Source organism: Telmatherina bonti, assembly GCF_933228915.1.
Source record: "Telmatherina bonti genome assembly, chromosome: 21".
Taxonomy (NCBI): Eukaryota; Metazoa; Chordata; class Actinopteri; order Atheriniformes; family Telmatherinidae; genus Telmatherina; species Telmatherina bonti.
The window spans coordinates 10823477-10849530 of record NC_136630.1 but is presented as its reverse complement, the minus strand read 5'-3'; the positions used below and the strand labels follow the sequence as shown (position 1 = coordinate 10849530).

The following is a 26054-nucleotide window of genomic DNA, read 5'->3' as shown; positions in this document are numbered from 1 at the left end:
TATTTCTATTTTCTTTTATACTTTTTTCTGTAATGGTTTTAATGTTTCACGGGAAGCACTTTGAATCGTCTTGTACAGGAAAAGTGCCATACAAATAAACCCGCCTTGTTTGTTTTTAAAGCTAAAGACACTCAAGGGCCACTCACGTTCACATCTAGACAGGGGGTTTAGCTTTACACACATGTTTTTGGCCTATAGGAGAAAGCCGGGGCACCGAGAGAACATTCAGGCTCCAGCCAGTGTTTAAGGAAGGAAATCTTCCTTAAACACTGACGCCACATCTCACTGGAAATGTTTATTGTATAATCGTCACATTCTGTTTTCCCTTGCAGTTTAGCTGATAAATGATAGTTAAATTGATCTGTCAGCAGTAACCAGGCTGAGCTTTTCTCTAAAACCAGATTGATTTGTGCTTCAGATGCTGTTAAGAAATATTATCTTACATGATTTTAGCTGTGCATGATCATTCTGAGCAGAATGCACGTGATCTGTACCAGTTAAGCCTTTCCTGTTGTTCTCTACAGCTACACCATCACATTTCAACCCAAACCCAAAGATTATCATTACTTTTATTCCATCTAGTGGCTAATTGGTGCTGTGATGTCCTCAGTCAGCGCTGAGACGGAAGCCCATGTGTCTGCAAGTAATCCATTCATTAGCAGCCATCATCTCTGGAGACTGAGGGGCTTCACCGCCATCCCACCGGGGTAAAAGCAAAACAAAACAAAGTCAGCTTTTCGCCCTGATATAAATAACAGCTGATTAGCCCACGTTTTCCACAGCTAAACACTTGCCGGCACTCAATTTTCTCTTCATTGTTTTGTTGATTTGAAGACAAATATTAGGCGTTTGAGTGATGCACGCAGACGGAACTGCAAAATACATCTTTGTAAAGCTGAGAATAATCCAAACAGAAGACCTGTTTCTAGACATGCGTCTGCAGCCTGAAGTGTTTATAAAGGCCCCTGTCTTTTATACTAATGACTTCAACTAATCAGCTTGACTCTTAGAGCCAGGTTTAGAAAGTCCGGAGCACTCGTAATGGGATTCGATGACACCAGCAAATCTCAGGCTTTGGGATGTGCAGGTGTGAGAATAACAGTGCTGTCTTATCATTGTAACGGCGTGTGCATGGACACATTTTTTAAAAAAATATAATTTAAGTGTATCCACTGAAGAAGGAGATGTTTGACTTGTCATCTGCATCATTAAAGGAAACCCTCCCGTTGTTATTAGTCCATAAACATCCTGGCCTTCTTAAGGTGGCGCAAAGGGAGGAAGACAGGCGAAGCAGTGCCTTATAACCACCACTGAGCTCTGATGTTCAGTTGATACCATTTTTCCTGTCTGCAGTCTTGTTAACAGCTCCAATGACCCATTTCTCCTTCTTTCTCCCACCATCACCTCAAGTCAAACCTCCCTCAGGAGTAGCCTCTCTTTGCTACAAGTAACCCTGTGAATCTTGTAATTACAAGGCCTGTTGCTTCTTTTTCCCTTCTTCCTGTCGTTGCAGTTCGAGCAGCGTGTGCAGTGTTAGTCCAGACTTGCATCTATCCCCTCAACCTCTCATTTCTGTGTTAAACTTGTATTCAGAGTTAGAAAGTTCTCAAGTTTCCATACTGAACTCTATTTAAAAAAAAAAAAAAAAAAGAAAAACCCTGATGCCCTGCCCGTCCTTGTTGCCTCGGAGCCACGACTCATCATTCACGTGCTGAAGGCTGCACAGAGTGAAGAACATACAGAAAGAATGGTCGCGCGAGAGCTGCTCCAGCTCCATGCACCTTCCCCTGCAGTGCACCAATTTCTTGCTCAAGAGCTTTAATGATGCCCTCGGCTCTCATCTTGATTGCCCCCCCCCCCCCCCGCTTCTTTCTTAATGATCCAAAAGAGCTCTGATTCAGTCAGTGCAATGAGAGCAGCGAACACCTGCGTGCTGTCCAATATGCCTTTCTTGCAACCTCTCCTTGAGCTGCTGGGAGGAGAGAGCGGGGGGGGGGGTTGCAGCTTCTTCTGGAGCATCAGTCACACTTCAACGTCAGTGGTAATGTAAATGAATCTTGCGGCAAATGCAATCTTGATCTGTGCTGCTCTGCAGGATCTAACTGCACAGCAGAGACGGAGCCGTTCTGATGGTTGTTTATGTGGTTCAGGCCTTGCAGAAGTTGTAGCCACATGCAGGGGACTCTGGACTTTGAAGACCTCCAGAAAGATTGAGCATTAAAGCTGCTCTCCACCCCTGCTGCAGGAAGCCAAGCCTGTGGCATTGCATAAACCAGTGTTACTTCCTGGAAATTATGTCATTTTTAATCCCTAAGAGAGATATGTGACCATATTTTTTTCCCTCTGATGGGAAAACATGTTAAATAAACCAGATTAACTGCATGTTATTATACAGACTCCACAGTCAGTACATCCCCACACAGATGCTTGCACACCTGAGGGTTTGAATACAGATAAAGAGTGCACTTTTTTTTTTTTTTTGCAAAGCGATTTTCTGACATGACTCAGCAGTTAATCATGCTGAAACGCCTGTCGTCCATCATTTTTGCTGTGAACATCTGTCTCTTGTTTAAATGTCAGTCTACCACCTCTCCAGCTGCTCTGTTGTAAATCCAGTTTTAGATAAATGCCACTAAACCTCACACAAATTCACAAGTTTTATGGGTTTTTTGCTGTTTTTTTTTTTTTGTAGAGGGCTTATATATGATGACCCACGCTAGTGCAAGATAAAAAGGTTTTTATCTTGTAAAAGGATGCAAATGAGGCAGCAAATTTAATATTTCAGTGATTAATCTCTGTGTCATACATAATTTATTTTCACTATTTATAATTGGGCCTTTCCATACAGAGTTTGCAGGGTTCCCCCGGAGTTTTCGGAGTGCTCTGCGTTCATCCAGCAGTCCAAAAATCTGATGTCTTATGTTAAGCAGTGACGGTAAACTGGGTGCACTTGTGAATGCATGGCTGTTGTCCCTGTGTTGGCAGCTTGAACAGGATTAGCATGGATACAAACTGAGTTTGTAAAGTATCTGGACAAAGATTAAGTTTGTCCATCACATAGCCAACACAGAGAAACAACCAACCACTTGTACTCTGGAAAAAAATGATCTGCAGTAATTGAAGAGAATCTGAAAATGATGTCTTGAAGAAAAATCCAGCAAAACCTGAGAGATGCATCTGAACCTGCAGTTAATCCACTAACTTTTCACCGAAGCTTCATCAGAATCGGTCTCCATGGTTTTCATCAGGCTGCTGTTCATAAGGAAACAAGGAGAAAAGGAAGAGATATGCTAAATAACACATTTCAGTGGTCTAATGAAGGGATGAATCCACCACAGAGTCCGTTACTGAAGCGCCTTCTGTAATGTGAGATGATCCCTTCCTCACTTGTCAAGACGGGAACATCCTGAGTGAGAATGGAACAAAATGAATATCCGAAGAAGAAATTTGGAAAGTCTTGTGAAAATCTTGGAGCAATATTTGTAAAGACCAGTTAAAGCTCATCTAAGACGGTTCAGGCTGTGTTGAAGAATAAACGTCACCATGACAACTGTTGACTTTCAGGCTTGTTAGATTTGTGCAAGCACCATTTTGCTCCTGTTTGTAGTATTTCCATTTGTGTTTGCATATTTATTGAAATTTCTGCATTTTTCTTTTTTATCCTTGGCAACGTCTAAGGAAATGAGGGTGTCTCAACAATATTACAAAGTAATCTGGGCATTTCTGTCCTCTTGTATCGGAGATCTAAACCTCAGAGGCTCAACGGGAGGCCAACACAAGTTTGTGTCTGGCGATGTGTCATACAATCAATCATACAAGTTGCTTTATAATACTAATAATAAAATGCACTAAACAGAGTCGAGGCTTTAATCTGTTCTTGTACTTATTTGTCAAAAGTTAATTTGTTTTCAATTAAGACAGGTTTATTACCTGTAGAATATGATCAGACATGGGAATTTTAAAATGTGCATTTGCAAAGGTGCAGCTTGCACTGTTTTTTTTACTTTATGCATCTGAAGCCAAGCCAAATAAAAACTGGTTCAAAAAGTCACATTTTATGAATCTGAAGTCTTTTTTTGGGGGGGCCATTTAACTGAATTAGGAAAAAATTCATCTTTTTTTTGTTTTGTATTTGTACTATGTATTACCATGTGATATGTCAAAATGATTACAGTGTAATCTTCTGCTTCCTGGGATCCATAAGAAGGCAGAAGACAAGTATCGGGATTTTAAGTAAATTTCTATCATAAAGTGATTCAAAACGTCTCAAAGTGTCAGTATACGATACGATACATTTGGCTGCACTTGGTTAAGTGCCATACTCTATCAGTAACTGGATTTACCTAATAGGTCATAATACTATTAACACTATTGTAAGTATTTTTGGTTGTACAGCTACTGATGTACAATATAACGCTATACTGTGTGTAGTTGTTTCTACTTGATCTGCTTTGGAAATGTGGAAAACTGGGGACAAGAGAGCAGTTACATCATTTACTGTGTGAAATAAGAGGGAAAAACCATAAAGGTCCTTTAAGAGGAGTGGTTCTAATGGCACCCATCAATGTTTCCTTAATCAATAATTCATTTTTAAGAACACCATTTCATCCAACGTGAGGAGACCACTCACCGACAGAAGAAGCAACAGATGCTTTTTCATGCGGATGCATTTGTAATAAAATCACACCCCATCATTAATATTTTACGTCTGCAACCGCAGTCTGTTTTATATGAATCACAAACATTTATTCAGCTGAATCCCAAAAGGCCAACTCATTATGAATAAACATTTCTGCGGTTTTCAGTAAACGCTGGCCGATGCGCTCTGAGGGTGTCCTGTGATGCTGCTGTTTTCAGAGAGGAACAAAAGAAGCGATTAACAGTGCTCATGGGCGGCCAACAGCAGCGGCTAAGCAGATTTACTTTTCAATTACTTTGAAGGCAATAAAAGGCTTGGAAGCAGTTTGGGGTTTTTTTTTCCCCCCCCAACATTTACAATCCATGTGATTTGGGTAGGTTTCTGTTGGAATAAACATAAAGGGACATTTTTCCACTAATTATTTCCATGGCTCGTCCACTAATGGACTTTCAGTTTGTCCTATCCTTTCTGTTTAAGAGATGTTTGCAATTGGACTAAATGAGAATTGATTTAATTCATTTCTTTATTGAAAAAAAAACAAAACAAAACTGAAGCTGGAAAGAGACCACAGTCCAGTACAACCTGGCCAGGCTGCAGGTAGCAGAAAAAAAAGCTGCTCAACTGGTTCTTTAATGTCCTTTCCAGACCAGTGTCGCTGCACTTAATCATCAGCTGAACTGTGGATGGGATGTTCACTGATATGTTTAATAAAAAAAAAGAACTAGTTATGACCAAAACACCAGAATTATTTTACAGGAGATTGTCTTTCTTCTCAGGCACCCAATCATTTTGCATGACAGACATTTCCAAATTGTTTTCTGTCGCCTTTTTGTAGAACTGATTTAAAGACGATGAATTAGAGAGCGATGGTGGCCTGGAATGGGTTACCAGATTATTTGGTTTTAGAAAATGACAGTAAGCTTCAATAAGAAGCTCAAATTATTTCTTTCATCAGTTTACAACTGAGCTTTTTGAGATTTTTCTCAACATTATTTTAGATGTGAGGAGGAGAGATGTTTGATATTGGCTGAGGTTTTTTTTGTTTCTTTTTTTTTTGTTTTTTTTTAACAATTTCGATTTTGTCCAACCCTTAATTTCCTCCACCGATATCAACCGATAGCGAGTTGTGCCAAACAAACAAATATATTGGAATGCTATACATGATATCTGTTTTGTCATTTTGAGTTAGATGACACCGAGTTGAAGAGTTTGACATAATATGTGCATTTTGTGTGAAACTTGACATTAAAAAAGTAAAAACCGACCATTTCCGATTTTTACATTTTAATGTCGATTTTGGCCGATAATATCGGGATGCCGATAAACCTGGACATCTCAAGCGGATAAATCTCACCACACTAATACCCTTGGAGTTTGGAGAGCTTGAATGTAAAGTTACAATGCCACTGTGCTGCCTGCTGTGTTGTAGATGGTGTTTTGTACTTTGAGCAAGTGTCTGTGTTGTTGTGTTTCCAGTCTAATGAATGGATGTATTAAGTTCATCATTTTGTGGAGACCTCGGGAAGACTAGCTGCAGTGAAATGACAATAACTAATGGGGATCGAATAAACAAAAACCCAAAACAAACAGCAGCACAGTTGTTTTCAGCAGGTATATGCTTTAATACTCAACCATGATTTACACAGAGTACACAGAGGAAGAGGAAAAGTGGACATGTCCAACACAGGTAAAGGATATTTGCTCTGCAACCTCACACCGCCCTCCTGGAAACATACAGTATTTACAAGAACCTCTAAAATCCCTTCCCAAAGATGCTGGACTCATCCTTCCTCAGAGGACTTCATTATACGTTTTAATTAGTGAATAAATAAATAAAAATCACATAAATTGCACAAAACCTTCCTATAACATGTACTTTTTTTTAAGATTAAATGGAGGGAAAATAGTGAAATCACCATGTTTTTCCACTTTTTAACCAAAGTCCTGCACAGTTTTATATGTGTATTACTCTGTAGCTCTAAGAAAGTCCTTGCAGAGTTAATCAGCTGTTGAATTTGGCTCATGGACAGGAAACATGACCCTAACATGAGAGCTCTCAGTTACAGCAATGGAAAGGAGAACGACACTCCGACAAGAAGGTAATTAAAGACGAGCGTGACAAAAAAAAAAAAAAAAAAAAGTTGGATGTTTCCAATCAGCTTGGTCTAGAATCTGCATAAAATGGGAGAGTTGTCACGGGGAAACATACAGGTCAGGTATGGACTGTTAGAAACCAGCTGATGGAAATGAAACCAAACCAAAGCATCAATAAGAGAAGAAACGACTGCAGTGCAGCAGTCAGAGGGTGTGGATGACTGGGAGAAATTTATATTAAGAAAGTGATACAGAATTTTAAAAAAAAAAAATCTATAAGATGCTGATAAAACTTTTAATTGGTGCAGATTCAGTAAAACATAAACATGACTGCTGGATCTTCATAAATACTGTCAGAAGGATGTTGATGTCAAGTTGACAAGGGAAGATAACTTTACTTTAACAGCAACTGCACAGGTTTGTGTGTACTTTTTCTTTTATTTATCTCACTTAGACCATAGAAAGGAGGTCTGAAGATGCTGATGTTTTTTTTTTTTTCAGGATTTTAATGCACTTTGGAGAAGAGTTTAGAAAATGAATGCTAGATGTAAGAAAGAATCTGCCCTGCTGACTAATATATGAGAAGTTTAGAAACCATTAGAGCTGATATTAAAGCAAAATGCAACAAATCATACAGAGATTCATTTTAGTTCCTTATCCTATCATTCTTCCTCATAATTGAATGATTTAATGTTTTTTTTCCCTCCATTTGATCAGAAAAGTTATATGATGCATTATCTATTTATTTTTTAGGGAATATAGATATGACTTCTGTATCACATCTGTGATTACTTGAACAGAATAAAACAACTGAGTGAAAATCCTCTGATAAAGAAGATTGCAACATCTTAACCAGGGGGGTTCACATGGTCGAACATTGAGCCTGAGGAAGGACGGACTTGGCTTTATGTACAGGATCAGCACAACAGGCAGTAACAGGTTACAAGATGCTTCACAACACAATGGTTCACCGCACAACGAGCACAAGTCCATACACTTACAGCAACGGTATAAAAAGGAAGCAACAAGGGCCTGTCGCTTGACAATGCGCCCTGTGAAAATAGAGCAATGTCGCCATCTTCTGGTTTTGTCCCATCTTTGCTCAGACAACAACAGAACAGATGAAATTAAACTCCACCGGGTCAGTTATCTAAAACACGTACGATCTAAACTGAGGTGTCGCAGCTATCTAAGCATCTATCTGAGCAACTATCTACTGTATCTATCCAGAGTAGTACAAAAAGATATTCATGACCTGATAGTCAGCATCCAATGGCTTCAGGAGGAGGAAATTATCCTGCACAACTTTAAAGGACCAAACCAATGTTTTTGCATTGTGACTTGAAAAGCAGAGAACATTTAAAGAGTCTATGAAAGCAGACATCACACTGCGCTCCAGCTGGTGTTTTTGCATCAGCTTCCATTACACGAGCCGCAGGTCTTCTTTCTGTTGTTCTCGTGCGGTGATGCAATTTAAATGATGTGAGGATTGTAGATTTAACTCTCATCTGTCATGGACTGCTGGAAGTGGCTGCAGATTTCACTGGAAAACTGGGATATCCACTCATTAGGAGCAGAAGTTTGACACTTGCTATTCATTTAAGTGCCCTTTTTTATATATATCTGGTGGATTTCTATTTATGTTTGGATTTATTCCTAATTTTTGTGGTCTGTGTGACAAGCAAATTGAGTGGTGTGGTCCTGTATAAAGAAGCTGACTTATAGATCCTTTTACCAGAAAAGTTAGAAGACAACAGCCCTGTTTGTAAAAAGAAACTACATGAATTGTTAAAAAAAAAAGTAGGACGACTCTTATCTGCTGCAGGATTTTATCTACTTCAGTCATGTTGAGGGGGCAGATGATACACAGCCAGCCGAATACTAGATGTTCTGTAGGTTAGTTGTTTGTTTTTTGTTTTTTTTTTTGCAGTTTTCTTATAACTCACACAAAGGACACATAAATAGTTGGAATTAGCATAGATTTTTAGGTGACCTTCTTCAAAATGTCCCTCAGATATTTAATGCAAATACTTTTGTCCTTTAAATGCATGCTGTGCTTATTTGCTTTCTTCTTTTTTTTTTTTACTTTTTTATTTTTTTGGGGGGCTGTTTAGTATCAGTAAAAGGTCCCAATCAGCATGCTGATAAATCTGCCAGGCTCGTCCTTTATCCTAAACTTCCCATCAGCCTCCGTTACGCCACACGTGTACAATAAAGCATCGTCATCTCTCTGTCACACACTGCTGGACTCATCATTAGCTACCAAACACACACCGAGCTCAGATCTGAATGAGACGTAAAGCTGGGAGCGTTTGTCATCCTTCTTCCTTACTCAGGTGGTCACATGGCACAGGCGGTAACCAATGGCGCGGCTTCAATCAGACCTCGGTTTGTTTGTTTGCGTTGGCATCTTCTGTGTAGAAGGTGTGTGTGCTTTTGGTGTGTGAATGAGTGTGTGTGTGTTTCTGTTTAATCTCACTGATGTCATTGTGAATGTGTGTGAGCTTGCTTTGCACGTGGACGTGCTCGTCGTTGCCTTCGGTGTTTGCGTGCTCCTCTTGTGTGTGCGTCGGATTGTTTTGTGTTTTCACGTGTGTGTGCGCCTCCGCTGGACGCCCTTGTGTGTCGATGACCTCGTCAATCCAGCTCTTGAAGCGGCTGACTCTCGTGTACAGAGCGGGAGAGGAAGGGTCAGCGCAGTCGTAACCCCCGGCAACAACCCCTGTAAGGACCCATCGGCCAGTCTCTTCCTGACACACCAGCCCGCCTCCGGAGTTGCCCTGGCAACTGTCGCCGTGGAGAAGGCTAGTGTCTGGAGGACTCCCAGCACATAGGGTGCCATGAGTGGAGAAGCTGTTGCCATAGCGTTTCTTACATTGCCATGACGACATCACGGGGACCCAGGAAGCAATGACAGAGTCTGGGAGAAATTAAAAGGTGACATGTCAGAAATCTAGAAAAGATCAGTTGTGTAGCTGATAATCTAACACTTCAGATCACAAATCAATAAGATTTAATAGTCACAATCCCAGAATGTTGAATCCCAGAATCCTTTGTGACTAAAAATGTGGAATTCCGGTTTTTCCCAGGATAATGTTGCATCACTCTACAACTATCCAGCTTCCTCCCTTTGTGTCTCCTGCAAACTTAAGCTGCATAGACTGTACCTCCTTTTTCCTAATAACTCTTCATTTTAATATTATTTTTTACAGTTAATGAAAGACATAAATGAGAAAATGATGCTCTACCACCGCTTTAAAGTGTTTACCTCTAACATGGACATCTGAGTTTACATTAGTAAACCTGTTAATAGCCTCAAAGTAGTTTCAGATTGCTGATTCATTACTGAATGGAATCATAACTCTGTATACATACTTGCCATATAAGAACAGGCTTTTTAGGTTTTTATAAGTTAAAATATCTCAAATGAAAATAATCAAACCAGCTTTACTTGTTCAGCACCAATCCAAACTCATCTAAAGGCACTTCTAAAGATTCGCACCAATCTAATTGTAATCCGTGAAACCTGATTATTAGTCCCGTTCATAATAACTGTGTTCATATAATTCCAATTTATCAAAATGAAGTGAATAAAGAATCTCTTAGCTAGAGAGACCATACAATGACTCTTTCATTGAAACTTGTTTATCAATTAAAGCTGGAATAATAAAATTTTTTACACTACATTTTATGTAATTCATACCATGCTTGGTGGACAAACCAGGAGAGAAAAGACAGGTGGAGCTACACACTGTAGTGCAGACGTTTAAAGGAGACGATTTGTGTTGCAGGAAGTTAGATACAAGTTCTCAGTGGTGTTATTTAACCAGCAGCTGCTACATTCTGCTGAAGGTGTTTTAACAGTTTGGACCAGTTCAACATGTGTCTTACATCAAGACTGGGACTGAAATATGTTGTTTTTTTTTTAGATGCTCAATATGTCCATAGCCCAAATACAGACAAGAGAAATGTAAATATTTGAGAAAAAAAATTGACAGTTCAGTATTTTTCTCTCAGTTTAGCATGTGGTCTGAGCCTTCTGGTTGTACTGTACTGCTTTTTTTTATTCCATAATAACAAGCTCAAAATGTTACTAAGTAGTAAAATCTCAAAAGAAACCCTTATAGAGACCCTTATAATGTTCCACTTGAAGACTGAAGTGAATTATTGTAATAAAAATGGGCTGCCGTAAAGAATCCCTCTTAATATTGTACAAAATATCTTCTTTATATCAGAAATCTTCTGGTACACCAGCTGCTAAATGAGGCGGCACAAACCGATGTTTTGCGAGTTTTTCAACATTCAACACAGAGACCAAGCTTTTGGTCCAATCTTTGCTGCTATTTAAAACTATTACAGTGATAAAAATCTATTTTGAGAGATGAAAACTATTGAAGCAGCTGGTCAAACATTTTATAGGAAGCTTTCACCGTCGGCCACATGATGGCACCAGAGTCACAGCGAGGAGAACTGCTGGATGGGTTTTTCCTGCTGATTCTTAAAGATATGCAACATTTTTTAAGATTTGGGGGTTTTCTTTGCTGTTTAAACAACATAATTAATATAAATACATAATTAAGAGAACTAGAAATGCATAATTTTACCAAAAACATGAGCAAATCCAAAAGATTCACACTGATGGTGTTTGCTGTTGCCTTCCTTTAGTTTTTATATTGAAGTTAAATGCTAATATTATAAAATTCATATTAATTCTTGTCTTTTATCAACTTACACATTATTAAAAACTGTAAACACATTCAATATGTAAGACTAAACAATACCTAGTAGTAATGCTACAACCTAACACCCTGAAATCAGCTAATCAGTGGTTTTCTGTTGCAGCTCCTAAACAGTGAAACAGTTTATCCTGATCTGTGAGGTCTTCTCTGTAATCCAGTTTAAATCACACTTAAAACTCATTTCTTTTCTTTGGATTATAACTCCTAGATTTGGTCCAGAGTATATTATGGTTTTAAACAAATTGTATGCCTCTGAATGTATGTATTTTGGAACAAATTGGTTGTGGTTTTTTTTTCTTTTTTGTCATTGCAAACTTTCTATCTGCCTGTCTGATGCTGTTGTGAAGCGCTGTGGTCAACCAGCTGTTGCTTTATTGTGAACTTTACTGTTGGCAGCTTGCTACCCCCTTTAAAGTCTTCACACAACACAAACTATCATTAAAACAGCAGGAAGACACACAAACCTGGTCCTGTCCAGCCTGTAGTAACCATAACAACACATGAAGATGGAGTCTTCTCTGTTGTGGTGTCGGCAGCAGGGAGACATGCGGCGTTAGTGTCGGGGTCAAAAGTCAGGCAGTGACCTTTGGTGCTTGGCAGCTTCAGCAAAGCAACATCGTGGCCTCCACTCTGCCCCTTGAACTTCCTGTGAACAACCACCCGCTCCGGGGTGAGCACCTGCTCCGACGCCCCAACGCGCACCGCATACTGGGACGGGTCACTGCCAAACCTGCAGCAGGAAGACAGAAGGAGCTGACGGTAAGGAAAACGCGTCCGTGTCGTGTGGAGTGGTCCGTCCTGCGCACAGGAAGGGATTTAGAGTGTAGCTCTGGTTTGTACCTGCTGAGGCAGAACGCAGACGTCAGGGCCCAGCAGGGGCTGATCAACGTGCCGCTGCAGAGGGGGCCGCCGGCTTTGTCTTGGGACTGAAGCCACACTGACACCTGCCATGGCCATGAAGTCCTGAGAAACATTGCAGACTTGAGTTTAGAGGGTTTATCATCATCTTTGTCAGAATTTCAATTTCATATCTAGCCTCAGGTTTTATTCAAATATTAAATAATCACACCATCTACTATTTTGAGTCTTTGGTGTTTCAGTCTGCTTCCTCCTACCTGAGCGTGGTTCCCTCTCCTTGGTCCCTCATCTTGTCTTCCTCCTCCACCAGCTTTCTCAACCCGCAGCTCAGCTCCTGAGGCTTGGCCTTAGCCGCTGATTCCTGCGGCGTGACGTCGCACCTCACACCTGCGTCCTCCATGCGCCTGCAGCCCTGAAGGCTCTGACCCAGGGAGGGACACTCTCCCAGGAACTCCTCCTTTCCCGTGCACCTCACCTGGTCCAGGTGGATGGGTCCTTTCCCTTGTCCGAACCCTCCAGCTGCTACCGCTGCACCACTAATGAGGAGAAACAGAATGAAAAATAAAAACATTTCTGCACTTTTTTTTCCAGTTTAAATTGTTATGCAGACAAATGCAAACATGAACCTGTGTCCAAGCTGTCTGCACACCACGGCTGCATTCAGGTCGTTCCAACCCGAGTCGCAAATGCTCCCCCAGTCGCCATGGAGATACACCTCAACTCGACCTTCCTTCCTGCTGCTGCCACCCACGAGACGCACCAGGGGACCTGGCAGGAAGAAAACTCATTCATATTCATGTCTGAACATCCGCACAGCCTCGTCTCCAGTGACAGAGTAGGTTATGTGTCCTCTGACAATGTTAAATGTCATCTGCCCTGTCTTTATGCAGCCTCTATTCTCATTCTGATAGTCTGAACATGTTGACAGGAGAAGCAGGACCCCTGGAGTGGCCAGACAGTAAACAACGCTTCATTTTCAGTGCAGTCAACATTTCACATTGAAACAGTCAGACTCTAGCGCTCCCACTTAGAAAAAATATGTCATGAAGAAATATATGAGCAAACAAATGTGCAGCCCAAAATTAGATGCACATATTTCCCAACATTTTCTCTTGTGTATCACTGTTGTCTAGATCAGATGTTTATTTTTATCCAGCAAGGCTGCGACCGACGAAGATCTAAAGGTTTTAGTAATATTTCCTAAGCAAAGCACTAAAGCTGTTTTTATCTCAGGTAAAAGAGAAGAAAGAAAACAAAGGTTAATTTATCCTCATTTCAATCTGCTCATCATGATTTTGTCTCACCTGTTGAAGGTGCAATAACCGGCACCTCATTGGTCTCCTCGCTGGGTCCTCCTCTGCAGCGAACACCGACATCCTCGCTGTGGGAGCAGTCGGTCCGTCCCCAGATGCCATGTTGGCAGTCCAGCAGCGACGTCTCAGATCCTTCACACTGGACGTCGTCCAATAGAATCAGACCGACCCCCTCGCCAAACGTCCCATCCGGCACGACCTCAGCGTGACCCCTGAAGGTAAAGAAAGAGGAGTTTATTGTCTACATAGAAAAGTAACTGATACACTAAATAACTTAAACAGTACCGTGAAGAGAGTGGGCCACATCATCGATTATTTTGTTTGTTAAATGACGTGGAGTAATGTTACACATGCTGTTGTGACAAAGGTACCGTGGTCTGAAGACCTGGTACAGACCAGATTTTTTCATTTTAGACCTCATAACATATAAAGGACATACTTTTATCTTCAAACAACAGTAAATATGTTAGTTTGCAAAAGAAAACACAGCCATTTAAAGCTTTTCAAGCCATAAAAATTAGGTAAATTTACAAGTGATAGCTTCATACCTTTTAAAAAGTAGGCATGTAACTACTATTTTATAACCCAGACAGTAGTGTTTACTGTTTTATGGTGTCTTTATAGCTGATAGGAGGTTGTGTTTGTCACGACCTCAGACCTTGACCACACGTAACACGGTATCTCACAAAATGAAGATATTTTTCAGGGATCCCCAACCCTGGTCCTCGATGACCGGTGTCCTGCAGGTTTTCCAAGTATCCCTGCTTCAACACACCTGATTCAAATCAATGTGCATTTAGCAGACATGTGCAGAGTCTGTGTCTGGTGTGTTAGAGCAGGAACACTTGCAAAACTGCAGGACACCGGTCCTCGAGGCCCAGGGTTGGGGGTCCCTTATATGCACAAAAGCGCAGATTTACAACAGGTTTTCAGAAACCTCTGACCAAAGTGAAGATTCACCAATACTACGTTTGTGCATCTGCATGTGGACATACGTAGCCGAACATACGTAGGTTTTGTCACTGTTTGTCACAAAAAATGCCTAATGTCACATGTGCAACCAGTGTTTAGCCTCAGAAATGGCATGGATGCCCTCTACATGTATTTTACAATGTGCTCATGTAGTTAGGTGTGTTAAAAGATGAGGTTGTGTGCATAAAGGACACGGTTGCAACATGTGGGTAATTTTCTGTTATAAAACAGATTAAAACGATGTTAAAATGTTTAATAAATATAAATGGGAACAGCACTCAGAACAGAGATTGTTAAAGTGGATTTAAGGAAAGAAATTCATAAGTTGTAACAAATAAGGTAAAAACATACAAATAAGGTTGCTAATTGTATTTTATTTACTTTTTTGTAGCTCTTACAGTGTGTTTACATACATGGCTGCTCAAAGGTTGCGAACCATCAGTTTGAGAGACCATCTTATCGATCGGGGATGCTACAGTGTGGACTTGTGTTTTTTTGAGGGAGGGGGGTACTTGGTTTTACACAAACCATGGCTACATGTGGCCTAAGACTTTCACTGACACTTGTGTTTTCCAAGCTGCCATTGATGGCCTCTAGATCCTGTTCAGTTCTTTTTTTTCTTCCACCTGTCTTGCTTTACTTTAGCAGTATCCCTCTATCTCTCCAGTGACGAATCATGACAGTTTTCCCTGTTTCCAAGGCAACACAAGGCAAGTTTACATGCGTAGCACATTTCATAAGCAAGACCATTAAAAAGGCTTTACATTAAATATTAAAGCATTATGAGGGAAAGTACAAAGTAAAAAAAAAAAAGATTAAATAAATAAAAGAAATAAAAATGAAGACAAAAGAAGCTAAAACCTTTTGCAAATCCTTACAGTTGTGTTTCTGACCTGATTTGTTGAAAGTTTCACCGGGTTTTTCTCTTGTTTCTCTTGACCTTGAGTGTTTTCTGGATTATTGCCTGAGGACTGTTTTGGACTAAATAAAGATATTGGACTGATGTTATTTATCACTTGTTTATTAATCTCTTGGTAATAAAACTCCAGTAATTGCTTTTTCAGATTTAGGAGTGTGAGGATTAATATCCCTCGTTCTCCCCAGCTCATCTTCCTCCCCTCATCACTCACTCTCCCGTGGTCCTGAGCAGATGCAGGATACTTTAGTATTCCTACCTGTAGCCCAGCTGTCTGCAGACCACTTCTGCATGCTGCTGGGTCCAGTGGTCGTCACACACCGTGCCCCAGTCTCCGTTGTGAAGCACCTCCACTCTGCCCTCCCAGGGACTGTCTCCGCCAACCAGACGCACCACACCATCTGAAACAGTTTCACAGTTTCCATCACTGCTCCAACTGTCTCTAATTTGAAAGTATAATTTTCAGATCAATTATTGATCTCAGTTCCAGGAATTTATTTGTTTCCTTTCAGCCCCCATAAATCCAGCTCCTGCTTGTCTCAAACAGGATGCTGCTGCGTCATGCGGTAATGATTTATTGATGTACGGTAGATATAAATAGGAGCTTTAACCTTAGCAGTGTGCACAGAGGAGTGTGTGTGTGTGTGTGTGTGCGTATGGGTGTTTGTGTGGGCCGTACCTGTATAAGGACTGCAGGAGACCCCAGCGTCCTCCATGTGGTCACAGTTGTGTTGCTCCCATTCACCGTGGGGACACTGATCCAGGAACAGCTCGTTTCCGGTGCACTTCACAGCATCCAGCAGGATGGGACCGGAACCCTGACCGAAATGAGCCCATGACCAGGCCTTCGCTACACCCCTGCAACACACACACGCACACACACACATATTTTGTAAAAAGATCATTTTGATCTTGAATTTGTTCATGCTCTTCAACCATCTGGGAAGAAAACTATGAGAAAATCCAAAGTTTGGTGCTTTCTGAGGGTTGATCCTGAGCCTGGATAAATGCAGGGGTTGCATCAGGAATGGCATCCGCGGTAAAACGTGCCAGTGAAAAAGTGTGGATACGGACCAGATTGTTAGGAAGGAACTTTTGTTTCGTTGTGGCGACACTTTGAGCAAGGGACAAAGCTGGAAGGGAAGGAGGAGGAGAAAATCCAAAGTAGGGCAAATCTCAGGACGAGGACTTGTGTTCACAGGAATAAGAGGGTGTTAAAGATGAACGAGCGACTGTCATTAACCAGATCTTTTGGTGAATGTTTCTCACCACACATGTCAAAATAAAAAAAAATAATTTGGGAAAATCCGACTAGAACATTTTGTTTTTAAAAATATTCAGAGGATTTATTATCAAAGATTAATCTTGCATCTATTGTAAGGTTTATATTCACCATAAGACTTTAATTTTATGCATCTAAAATGGTACACGATGGTCTCTGCATGCATGCTTGTCTGTTCTTTATTTTATTAAAAAGTACTACAGTTCTCAGAAAGACCTCATTCTTTGCAAAATGACACTGGACAAGCTGGAAGTGAAAGAAAAGAAAAGAATTGAGCTTAATTACTCAGGCTAATGAAACAAAAATGAAACCATCTGGAGACATTTTTCATCAGCACTTCATTAATACCACCCCATCGTCAAATGCAGAGAAGGCAACATCATATTCTGGGGGTGTTTCTCGTTGGCAGAGATGGGGAAACTGGTCCTTATAAGATGGATGCAGCAAAATATGGATGATTTAAAGGGTTGTTTTGTTAAAAAAAAAAAAAAGACTGAATAAAATAAATTGAAACTACAGAAGTTCGTGTAGTGACTGACATAGAATCTAGACCAAGGGTGGGCAACTCAGGTCCTCGAGATGTTGAGAGTTACCCTGCTGCAGCTCAGCTGCTCCAAATCAGTGGGTAATTAGCAGACGAGTGCAGTTGGAAGTCAAGCTCTGCAGCAGTCTGCTCAGTAAGTCTGATGTGAGTCAGCTGTGTTGCAGCAGGGAAACTCCAAACATTTGTGGGACCGCGGCCCTCGAGGACCGGAGTTGCCCACCCTTGATCTAGACCATGACCTTGACTTTGAAGGACTGAGAAGAGGACTTTCAGAAAGGTCCAGACTATGGGTGTTCCAAGTCTGTCCTGGAGGGTCGCTGTCCTGCAGGTTTCTGATGTATCCCCGTTCCAACTCACCTGGCTTACGTTAAACGGATCCACCAGCCAGTGAAGTTCTGCACGATGACAGATTCATCTGAGTCGGGTGTTTTGAAGCAGAGATATATGGAAAACCTGCAGGATTGTAGCCCCTCGAGGACCAGACCTGGACCCCACTGGTCTAGACAGAAGGTGGACTGGGCTTGTAGGATCTTTTCCAAAAAGCCTTGAGGCGGCCATTACAGGCAAAAGGGTTTCTATGGAATACTAAGTAAAAAACTCTTTCACCCTGTGAAGGACTGACGACCCGTCCAGAGTGTACCCTGCTTCTCGCCCAGTGATAGGCTCTGGGATAGTCTCCAGCTTCCCCATGACACTCCCCATTGACTGGAACAAGCGGTTAAGAAAATGAATGGATGGGATATTTCAGAATCGCTGAAGAGTGAGTGTACATCGTCCATCATGGAACCAACACAAACAAACATGCACAGCTTCAGTTACATTAAAACACATAAATAACAAATTAAATGTGATTTTTGTTTAAATATTAAATATTGAAAAAACAGGTAAATTTGTGTCTATAAGTTGATTAAATGGTGATAAAACTAGTCGTCTGAAAATGGTCAAAAACATTCATTCAGCATCATGAGTTAGATAATTACTATAGTTTGAACTAAAATACATTCTTTTTACAATGCAGCTTTCATCGTAATGGACATTTTGCTTTACTCGTCATAACTTGCACAGCCTCTGGGAGGATTGTCTCAAATAATCAGAGGTATTTGTTGTGTATTTGAGAAGCTACAGTTATAAATCCCTGTTTTTACATTGAAATGTAACTCATAAATTAAATTTTTAGCTTTACTTTTAATCTTCATTTAAGCAGGAAAGACATGTAAAAGAACAAGTTCTTAGTCCAATCAAATTACAATGAATAATACATCAGTTACCAGGAAGACACATCTGCAAAGTGCTCATGAATACCAAATACCTTTTAGTGACAAAAGTATTTTTTCTCATTTCATTTGCATGCTTCTGTCTAAATGAAAGCATTGCAAATGACTTGCAAAAGAATTTTTCCACAGTGTTTTTGTTACATAAAAATGTGAGCGCTTCCTCCACTGCTGTTGATGCAGGTCCACTGGGAGGTTACAATAATCTGCCAACATGAACCGTGTCAATGCTTGAAAAACAGCATAACTCTCTGCAGATAAAACAACAAAAACTAAACAATGTAAGGGAAAAACAAATCATTTTAGCTTCATTTTGTATCCAAAAGTTCAAACATGACAGTCATGGATGTGGATCTGTGTGGAAAACCTGCACATCACTGTCAGGTCATGTATCATTTACAACCACAAACACAGATGGTGAGGCGTCTCCTGATGATTCAGATGAAATGAAACCTTGTGTTGAGCATGAGGAAGAGTTTGTTGACTTCACAGTTCCAGCTTTATCACGGTTTGACACTCTGAGCTGTCTGAGATGTTTCCATAAGGAGTGTGAGGGGGTAACACCTGCACAGATTTAAACCTGATCGACACAAATACAGGTGTTTACTCTGGATGCGTCCTCAGCAAAAACAACTACGCTGTGCTGTCCTGGTTAGCTGTGACACTGAACATCTCCAGATCATCATCAAAGGCATCTTATAAATGACTAAATTTACTCTGAATTAGACTGAAAGCTCTAGAGATAATCAATAAAACTACATTGTTCCAGTTCCAGTCCTGTCAGGTCTCTCCATATTTAGCCTTTCAGCACCGTCGGTGTTGTATTAACCTTAATATTCCAGTGAAATAGACATAGAAGAGCAGCTGGGCTCGCTCTGTAGTTCATCACTTCCAACAACTGATGGTTAAAGCTGATGATATTACTTTAACTAGCAAGTATTTTGTGGCAACATAAAAAATCAAATTCCTTAATAATATCTCACCACAGTGCCCTCTAAAAACTGTTAAAGTTGCAGCAGCGAGCATGACTGTTGCCACAAGTTGTGCTCTTTCATTTCAAAGAAAACATGTGGGGCATTTTTTCCTCCTGAAGTAGTTTCAAAAGAAAACTGTTTCTGAACGAGACTGCACAAACTGTCATGATCGTTTTAACCCAATTAAATCCAGGAAGCAACACAAGTGGAGCAAAAAATGGTCGGTGAAATAATGCCAGCGTCTTTTCCCATTAAAAAATCCTTATTGTGAAGTTTGAGTCCCCTTCAGATGAAAATATCATCGCCGAAGAAGCTGTGAACGTACCCAAAACCCAGCTGTCGGCACACCACGTCAGCATCTCTGTCGTCCCACTGGTCATCGCAGACGGAGCCCCACCGTCCTGCATGAAAAACCTCCACGCGACCTTCAAAGTCTTCCTCACCTCCAACCAATCGCAGGGGAGGACCGCTGCCTGAGAGGGGACAGATACATGCAGTTAGATGTCCTCTATATGCCTGACTGTAACTCAACAAAGTGGGAAAGCATCATGTCATAAATGAAAGAACTGATTTGGATAGATACAAAATAAATAAAGCTGTATGATGGAAGTAATCAGGTCTGGTTGCCATGATGATGGGGATGTTACACTTACCTTCTGGTGCCGCGCACACCACTGCTGCCTCGTTGCCATGGCTGCAGTCACCTGTGACGAACGTCCTGCTCCGGCACTTGCTCAAGGTGTCCTCATCACCGCGGCAACCCAGACGCTCATAGTGGAAGAGGCCGGAGCCAGAGCCAAACTGGGACTGCTGCAGAGCGGTGCCGATATCGCTGGAACAAACGATGAAAAATAAATCACCAAGCAGAGTGGATCTCTAGCAGAAGTCATACGTTTGTTCCTCTCTTACCCCAAACCCAGCTGCCTGCAGATCACGCTGGCATCTCTGTCTGTCCAGTGAGAGTTACACACTGCCCCCCACTGGCCATTCAGGTAAACCTCAACCCGCCCGCTCCCAGTGGAGGAACTGCCAACCAGACGAGTCGCACCTGAAAATTCAGTTTTGTTAAACGTCTGTGTTACGAGCGCTGTAAGTCATCCAGTTCTGCGGACATGTGCGAACGTACCCTGATGACAGTCGCAGTACGCCCAGCCGATGGCGCCTGAGTTTTGTCTGAAGAAGCACCATGGGTTGGATTCACGGTCTGGGTTCCTGCAGAAGCTGTGGTCCCCCAGTCCACGGCCCGGATACTGCATGACATAGTCTGGAAACTCAGTCCACTTCAGACAGGGGGCGCCAGAGTCTGTCTGAGACACGGTGCCGTTGTAGTATCCCAGCTCTGTGAAGCCCTCAGAGCAGGACAGAGGCACTGCACATAGAGGAAGAAGAGAGAAGGGGGGGGGGGGAGTAAGTGGTGATGAAGATGAGAGAATAAGATGTTTTGGATGAAGTGAGAAGGATTTGGGTCAGAGAGGACAGTGAGGATAAGAAGGACAGTTTGGGAGGAGAAGAAAGAGGAGTGGAACAAGCCTTGAAATCACATTATCCCCATGTCTGCAATTCATCTCAACATAAAAGCCAACATGGAGGGCTCTCATAAACTGTCCAGTAACGCAGCAGGATCCCAAATGATGCAGTCGTCCTCACTGATGCTGGCGCTGAGCATGACATCTAACTGGTAAACCCGTGGTAGTCCAACAAGGAGAAAAACAGACTAAAGCTTAGAAAGACTGAGAGAAACTGCTGACATCAAAGTGTAGACAAATTAGGCCACGAAATGTAAAGCAGGTTATGCGCTGCAGCTTATTAAAAAGCCAATATGTGCTTTAATGGAAAGAACCAAACAAGCCAAACACTGTCAGACTGAAAACTTTAGCTGAGAAGAAGGAAGGTACCGAGTCTCAGTGCATTTTTATAGATTTTTACTATAAGGATGAATGACATAAAGATGCAGTGGTACTCTGCCTGAGTAGCTCTGTATCTGTATTTAAACCTTTGGGGCTCTCAAGGGATTCTATTTTTTTCATTCTTCTTTTACTCCAATCTTTATAAGCACTTCCAGTCTTTTATTGCACCTACAGTACTGTCCAGAAATCTTCAGCCAGTCCTCACATCTTCATGTTTGTTTTGTTTCTTCCGATGTGTTAAAGTGGTTTAGAGCAACATTTCTGCAGTTTTGTTTGTTGCTGTTTCCTTTTTTAAGACATTAGCTGCTTATTTACTCATGTTCATTTTGTCCTTCACCTGATCATGTCTATTTTGAGAAAAATGTGGTTTTCTGTTGACAGGCCATTTAAACACTCACCAGTTTATCATTAAAGTGGGAGAAGACATCTAACTCAAAGGGATGGTCCAGTCTTGTATCTGCAGATAAGCCTACTAAGCAAAAAGCACTTTTAAATGGGTCATCACCTGGAAATTGCGCTTTTTCAAGTTAAAACGTGTGTGTTGGTGTTGTTAACATCCCCGAAAGCTTTTCTTTTGAAGACTGTCAAGTTTTTCCATCTGGGCGCTTTGTTCGCAACAAAACTGTCCACAAGGCTGAAGTCTCACAAATGTGGGGTTTTTTTTTATTTGCCACAGGAATTTTGCCATCCCAGAGAGCTAAATGCATAAACCCACCTCTGTTCTAGGCGTAAACACACCCCTCTTCTATGCCTAAATTTACCTGCTGGGCATGTAACACCTAAGTGTGCAACATCAGCAGCTTCAGTATGTCTATCTTTAACATGTAACCTACAAAGTTGGAGTGAAACTTTTTAGTTAACAGCTCATTAGATGTTACATCAGATGGTTTGAATGCTTTTGCATGAGGATTTGCACACTTCAACACAGACGTTGGCAGAGAGGACCACGTGGCACAACACTGACAAATCAGATTTAATGTAGTCAAAAACTGTTTTTAACCCTTTAATGTTCACAGTAAGTTAAAGGCAGGAAAAGAATTCTGCCCCTTTCTGTTTGTTTTCACAAACATATTCAGAATAATTTTTTTTTAGCAAATTATTGCGATTTAATTGAATAATAACATTATAACAGTAAAATTGTTGGAATTTGGAACAGTAAAATGTTACATTTAGCCTCCTTTTAGACTACAACTTGCAGTCTGTGGAGCACACAGCTGGATGCAATTGATCAAGAGCACCAGCCAGAAGCCTCTGAATCTCTCCAATCACAAGACGGAATTGGAAAAATTGAGAAAAACCTGAATGACTGAAAAGGTTTAAAAGTGAAAAAAGCCACACAAAGCTCCTGAATGAGGCTACTAGTTTGATATTTGAATGGATAAAGTGGCAAAATGACAAAATAGAAGTAATGAGTTGACAAGGTTACTTCACTAACTATGGATACTAACTATGCAGTTTTAGATAGTAACAAACAGACGTTGCTGTTTGAAGCTGGTAGCAATCATCTAACTTGACACTTTGTGAATGGAAGCAGCTTCAATAAAAGTAAAGTTCCACTATGAATTTATGTAAGACTTAGTACTTCATAAGTAGCACAGAGCTATGTGTACATGACTGTTGTGAAACTCTGCCAAACCAGCAAAAGAATGAGCTGGGAAGCTCCACCCAAAGAAAAATTAATATTGAACTGTTATTTCTGCACAGTTGCCAAACTTTGGAAAACTTTGACATCCAATGGGCATTCACAGTAAAAATATAGAAAAAACAGGATCTCAATATTGTTCTTTCTGCTCAATACAGACCTCAACATTACTGACAAAGTCAGGGATCATCTTTATCAACAACAAAGTTGATAAAGACAGGTCATTTCTAAGAAAAGCTTAGAAATGACCTGTCTAGAAGCCCATACTGCTATTCCTGAAGATTACCTAAAGGAGTGGCAAAGGCTGTCTAAGGCGGCTCAGACTGTACTAGATCATACTTAACATTAAATTTTAAAAATGGTAGAACTGTATGAGCTCTCTTTATATACTGTATTTTCATTTATATTTTCTCATTTTGAAGAAATTGCTGCACCAATTTCTCATGTTCCTGTTAGTATATGAAGAAATGAGAGGTGACGTCTAGATTTTATTATATTTTCCCTTTAATCTGCCTTCATTTTTTTTATTTCTTATGAAATTATAAGGTCTGAAGAATCCCCCATCGCTCAGACGTATTTTCTTCTTTTCGTGGTGTTTTACTACATAACTTCTTCCACTCTGGAGCTTCTGGTGCTTTTCGAGGGCAAGCTGCTACAAGCCTATGATTAATGGTGGAGGTGTTTTAGCAACAGAGCAACAGCCTTATCTCTGCAACACACACAGCTCGGCTATCCGGAAACATTATCTACTCACTGCAAAACCTTGTGCTGAGCTCACACTCTCTCACACACACATACATATTGAAAGATTTTGCTTCAGTGTGACCAACACAGAGCCACAAATGCAGACACACTGGGTCTGGTTTAGAGGAAGATAAGAGATAAGACAGCAGTTAACCCACAAGAGTGTGTGAGGAAATTCCTGATCTAAAACAGCACTCTATCATCAAAGTATAAATAATAAAGAGCACTCTGAGACTTTGTTCATACCGAATCTAAGAGCAGCTTTCACTATGTGGAATCCGAGCATGAGTAAGCTCCTGACTATGCACAAAACGGGTGACTGTGTCTTTAAGAGTCATGACACAGGAGCATACTGAAAGTAAATTGCCTTCCTGGGAAACGGCTAAACGTCTGTCCTCATTTTTCTCTGCTCTCCACCTCAACCCACAGAAGCACGTAAGTAGGAATAACTGAGTAAAACTCACCCAGTGAATCATAACCAAAAGAAGTCCAGGTTGTCTGGAGCTGTGGTTTAAACTTGCTCTGATTAGAGAGGCTGCTAGTTGCACTGGGATAAGTACATTGTTTTATTGCTCTCACAATGCAACTGCACGATCCTGTTGGTGAACTGATATGTCATCTGAAGCAGACAAATTGTTACTGAGACAAAAGAATTCCTGCTTCTACAGCATTTTTTTTTTTTTTCAAGAAGGAACTTTGAACTTTAGCGTTTAAGGAAATGTGGACAAAAGGGAAAAACAACATCAGAGTTTTTGGCTGCATGAAACTAAAGCCAAACTTGAGGGTGTTTGTATAAGTATCCTAATCTTCTGGCTTTCTTTTTCACCCTCCTGCAGTCAAACATGTAAACATTAACTCGGGAGGTTTGTGTAAGATGCCAGGTTTGTGTGTTTCCTGTTAGCAGTTGGTGGTAACAAAGTGTGTGACAATGGTGGATCTTTGTCCACATGATCTGGCAACCATTTGCCAAAGTATTGCTTAATACTGATGCATGACTGCATCGAGAGCTACTTAAATGATTTGTTTGTCATGTGTTTTACTGTTACACATGCAGCTATTTTTTTTTTTTTTTAATAAAATAATGGTTCTTTATGAAAAAAAAAACCCATAAATATTAGGGGTTTATTTATTAGGGGTTTATTTAAAGGCCATATAAAATTCTTAAATTATACAAAAGTAAATAAAAGGGAATTGGTAAAATATATCATTTAACTTTAAACTGATATACATGAAAATACTTAAAAAGCCAAATATATTTAGTTACATTTAAACCATGGGTTTTGTGGCTAATTGTAGACATATTAATATTATTAATATATTAATTATTAATATTTCTTTTCAAGAATTTAATTTATAATTTGACATATTTAAAGGAACAAAATGTATAAACTATTAAACTGCAAATTAAAAACTGACTAAAACCAGTCTTTGGAAGGAAAAAAAAACTGTGTGAAAATGTAAAGGAAATGGCCCCATTAGAAAATCATTAACTGTAATCATAAGCAGTTTTATGTAAGCCTTTAGTAAAATGATACTGGTAGTTTAATGTAGTTATGTTCTCATCATATTTCTGGCTTGCAAAGAGCTGTGAAAAGCAAAGAAAAGGAGATCACGGTGGAAATGTTGAAGTTTGGAAAATAAATGTTCAAGGAATTAGAAGGATTACAGGATTTACCATTATGGATCTTCAAGTGTAAATGTCCCGTTATGAACGGGACATTTTCTAGATCAATGAGAGAACAAGGAGGAATCTGGTCGAGCAAGATTTCTAGCAACAGCTGATCACAGGCAAAAAATCTTTTGTTTCTTTTTCTTTTTTTTTATATCTTGAGTTACGTTGGTTAAAGGAGTAGGGAATGAGATCATGTTTTTTCCTATGAGTGACATAAAAACCTGGCTAAATTTGGCAAAGGGATAAATATAGCTGATCAAAACCCAATAGAATTGATCAGATATTGGCTGATTTGTAGGCCATATCTTTAAAAGTTCACACACTTATATAAACAGACACACACACATACATGTAAATATACACACACAAAAATGTAGATAAGAAATCAAAACTGCAGCATTATCTAAACACCAGATCAAAAAGAGGAAGTCATGGCAGCAACAAGCTCTTTGGGTTGTTTATCCTCAGCTGGATCTGGAGCTTTATT

At 40.4% G+C, this 26054-nt stretch overlaps 1 protein-coding gene across 1 annotated transcript in view; it reads right to left on the bottom strand.

Annotated features, from left to right (window-relative positions):
• The window catches only part of LOC306771868 (neurotrypsin), a gene marked incomplete at both ends in the record, with an annotated part of 47027 nt that overhangs the window by 4406 nt on the left and 16567 nt on the right, over positions 1-26054 (bottom strand). Inside the window, 12 exons of the mRNA XM_079261190.1 lie at positions 9213-9653; positions 11937-12202; positions 12313-12435; positions 12588-12866; positions 12957-13098; positions 13635-13855; positions 15791-15932; positions 16211-16389; positions 19928-20071; positions 20252-20434; positions 20512-20650; positions 20729-20971. Coding sequence (XP_079117316.1) covers positions 9213-9653; positions 11937-12202; positions 12313-12435; positions 12588-12866; positions 12957-13098; positions 13635-13855; positions 15791-15932; positions 16211-16389; positions 19928-20071; positions 20252-20434; positions 20512-20650; positions 20729-20971 — 2502 coding nt within the window. The remainder of the gene's footprint in view (positions 1-9212; positions 9654-11936; positions 12203-12312; positions 12436-12587; positions 12867-12956; positions 13099-13634; positions 13856-15790; positions 15933-16210; positions 16390-19927; positions 20072-20251; positions 20435-20511; positions 20651-20728; positions 20972-26054) is intronic.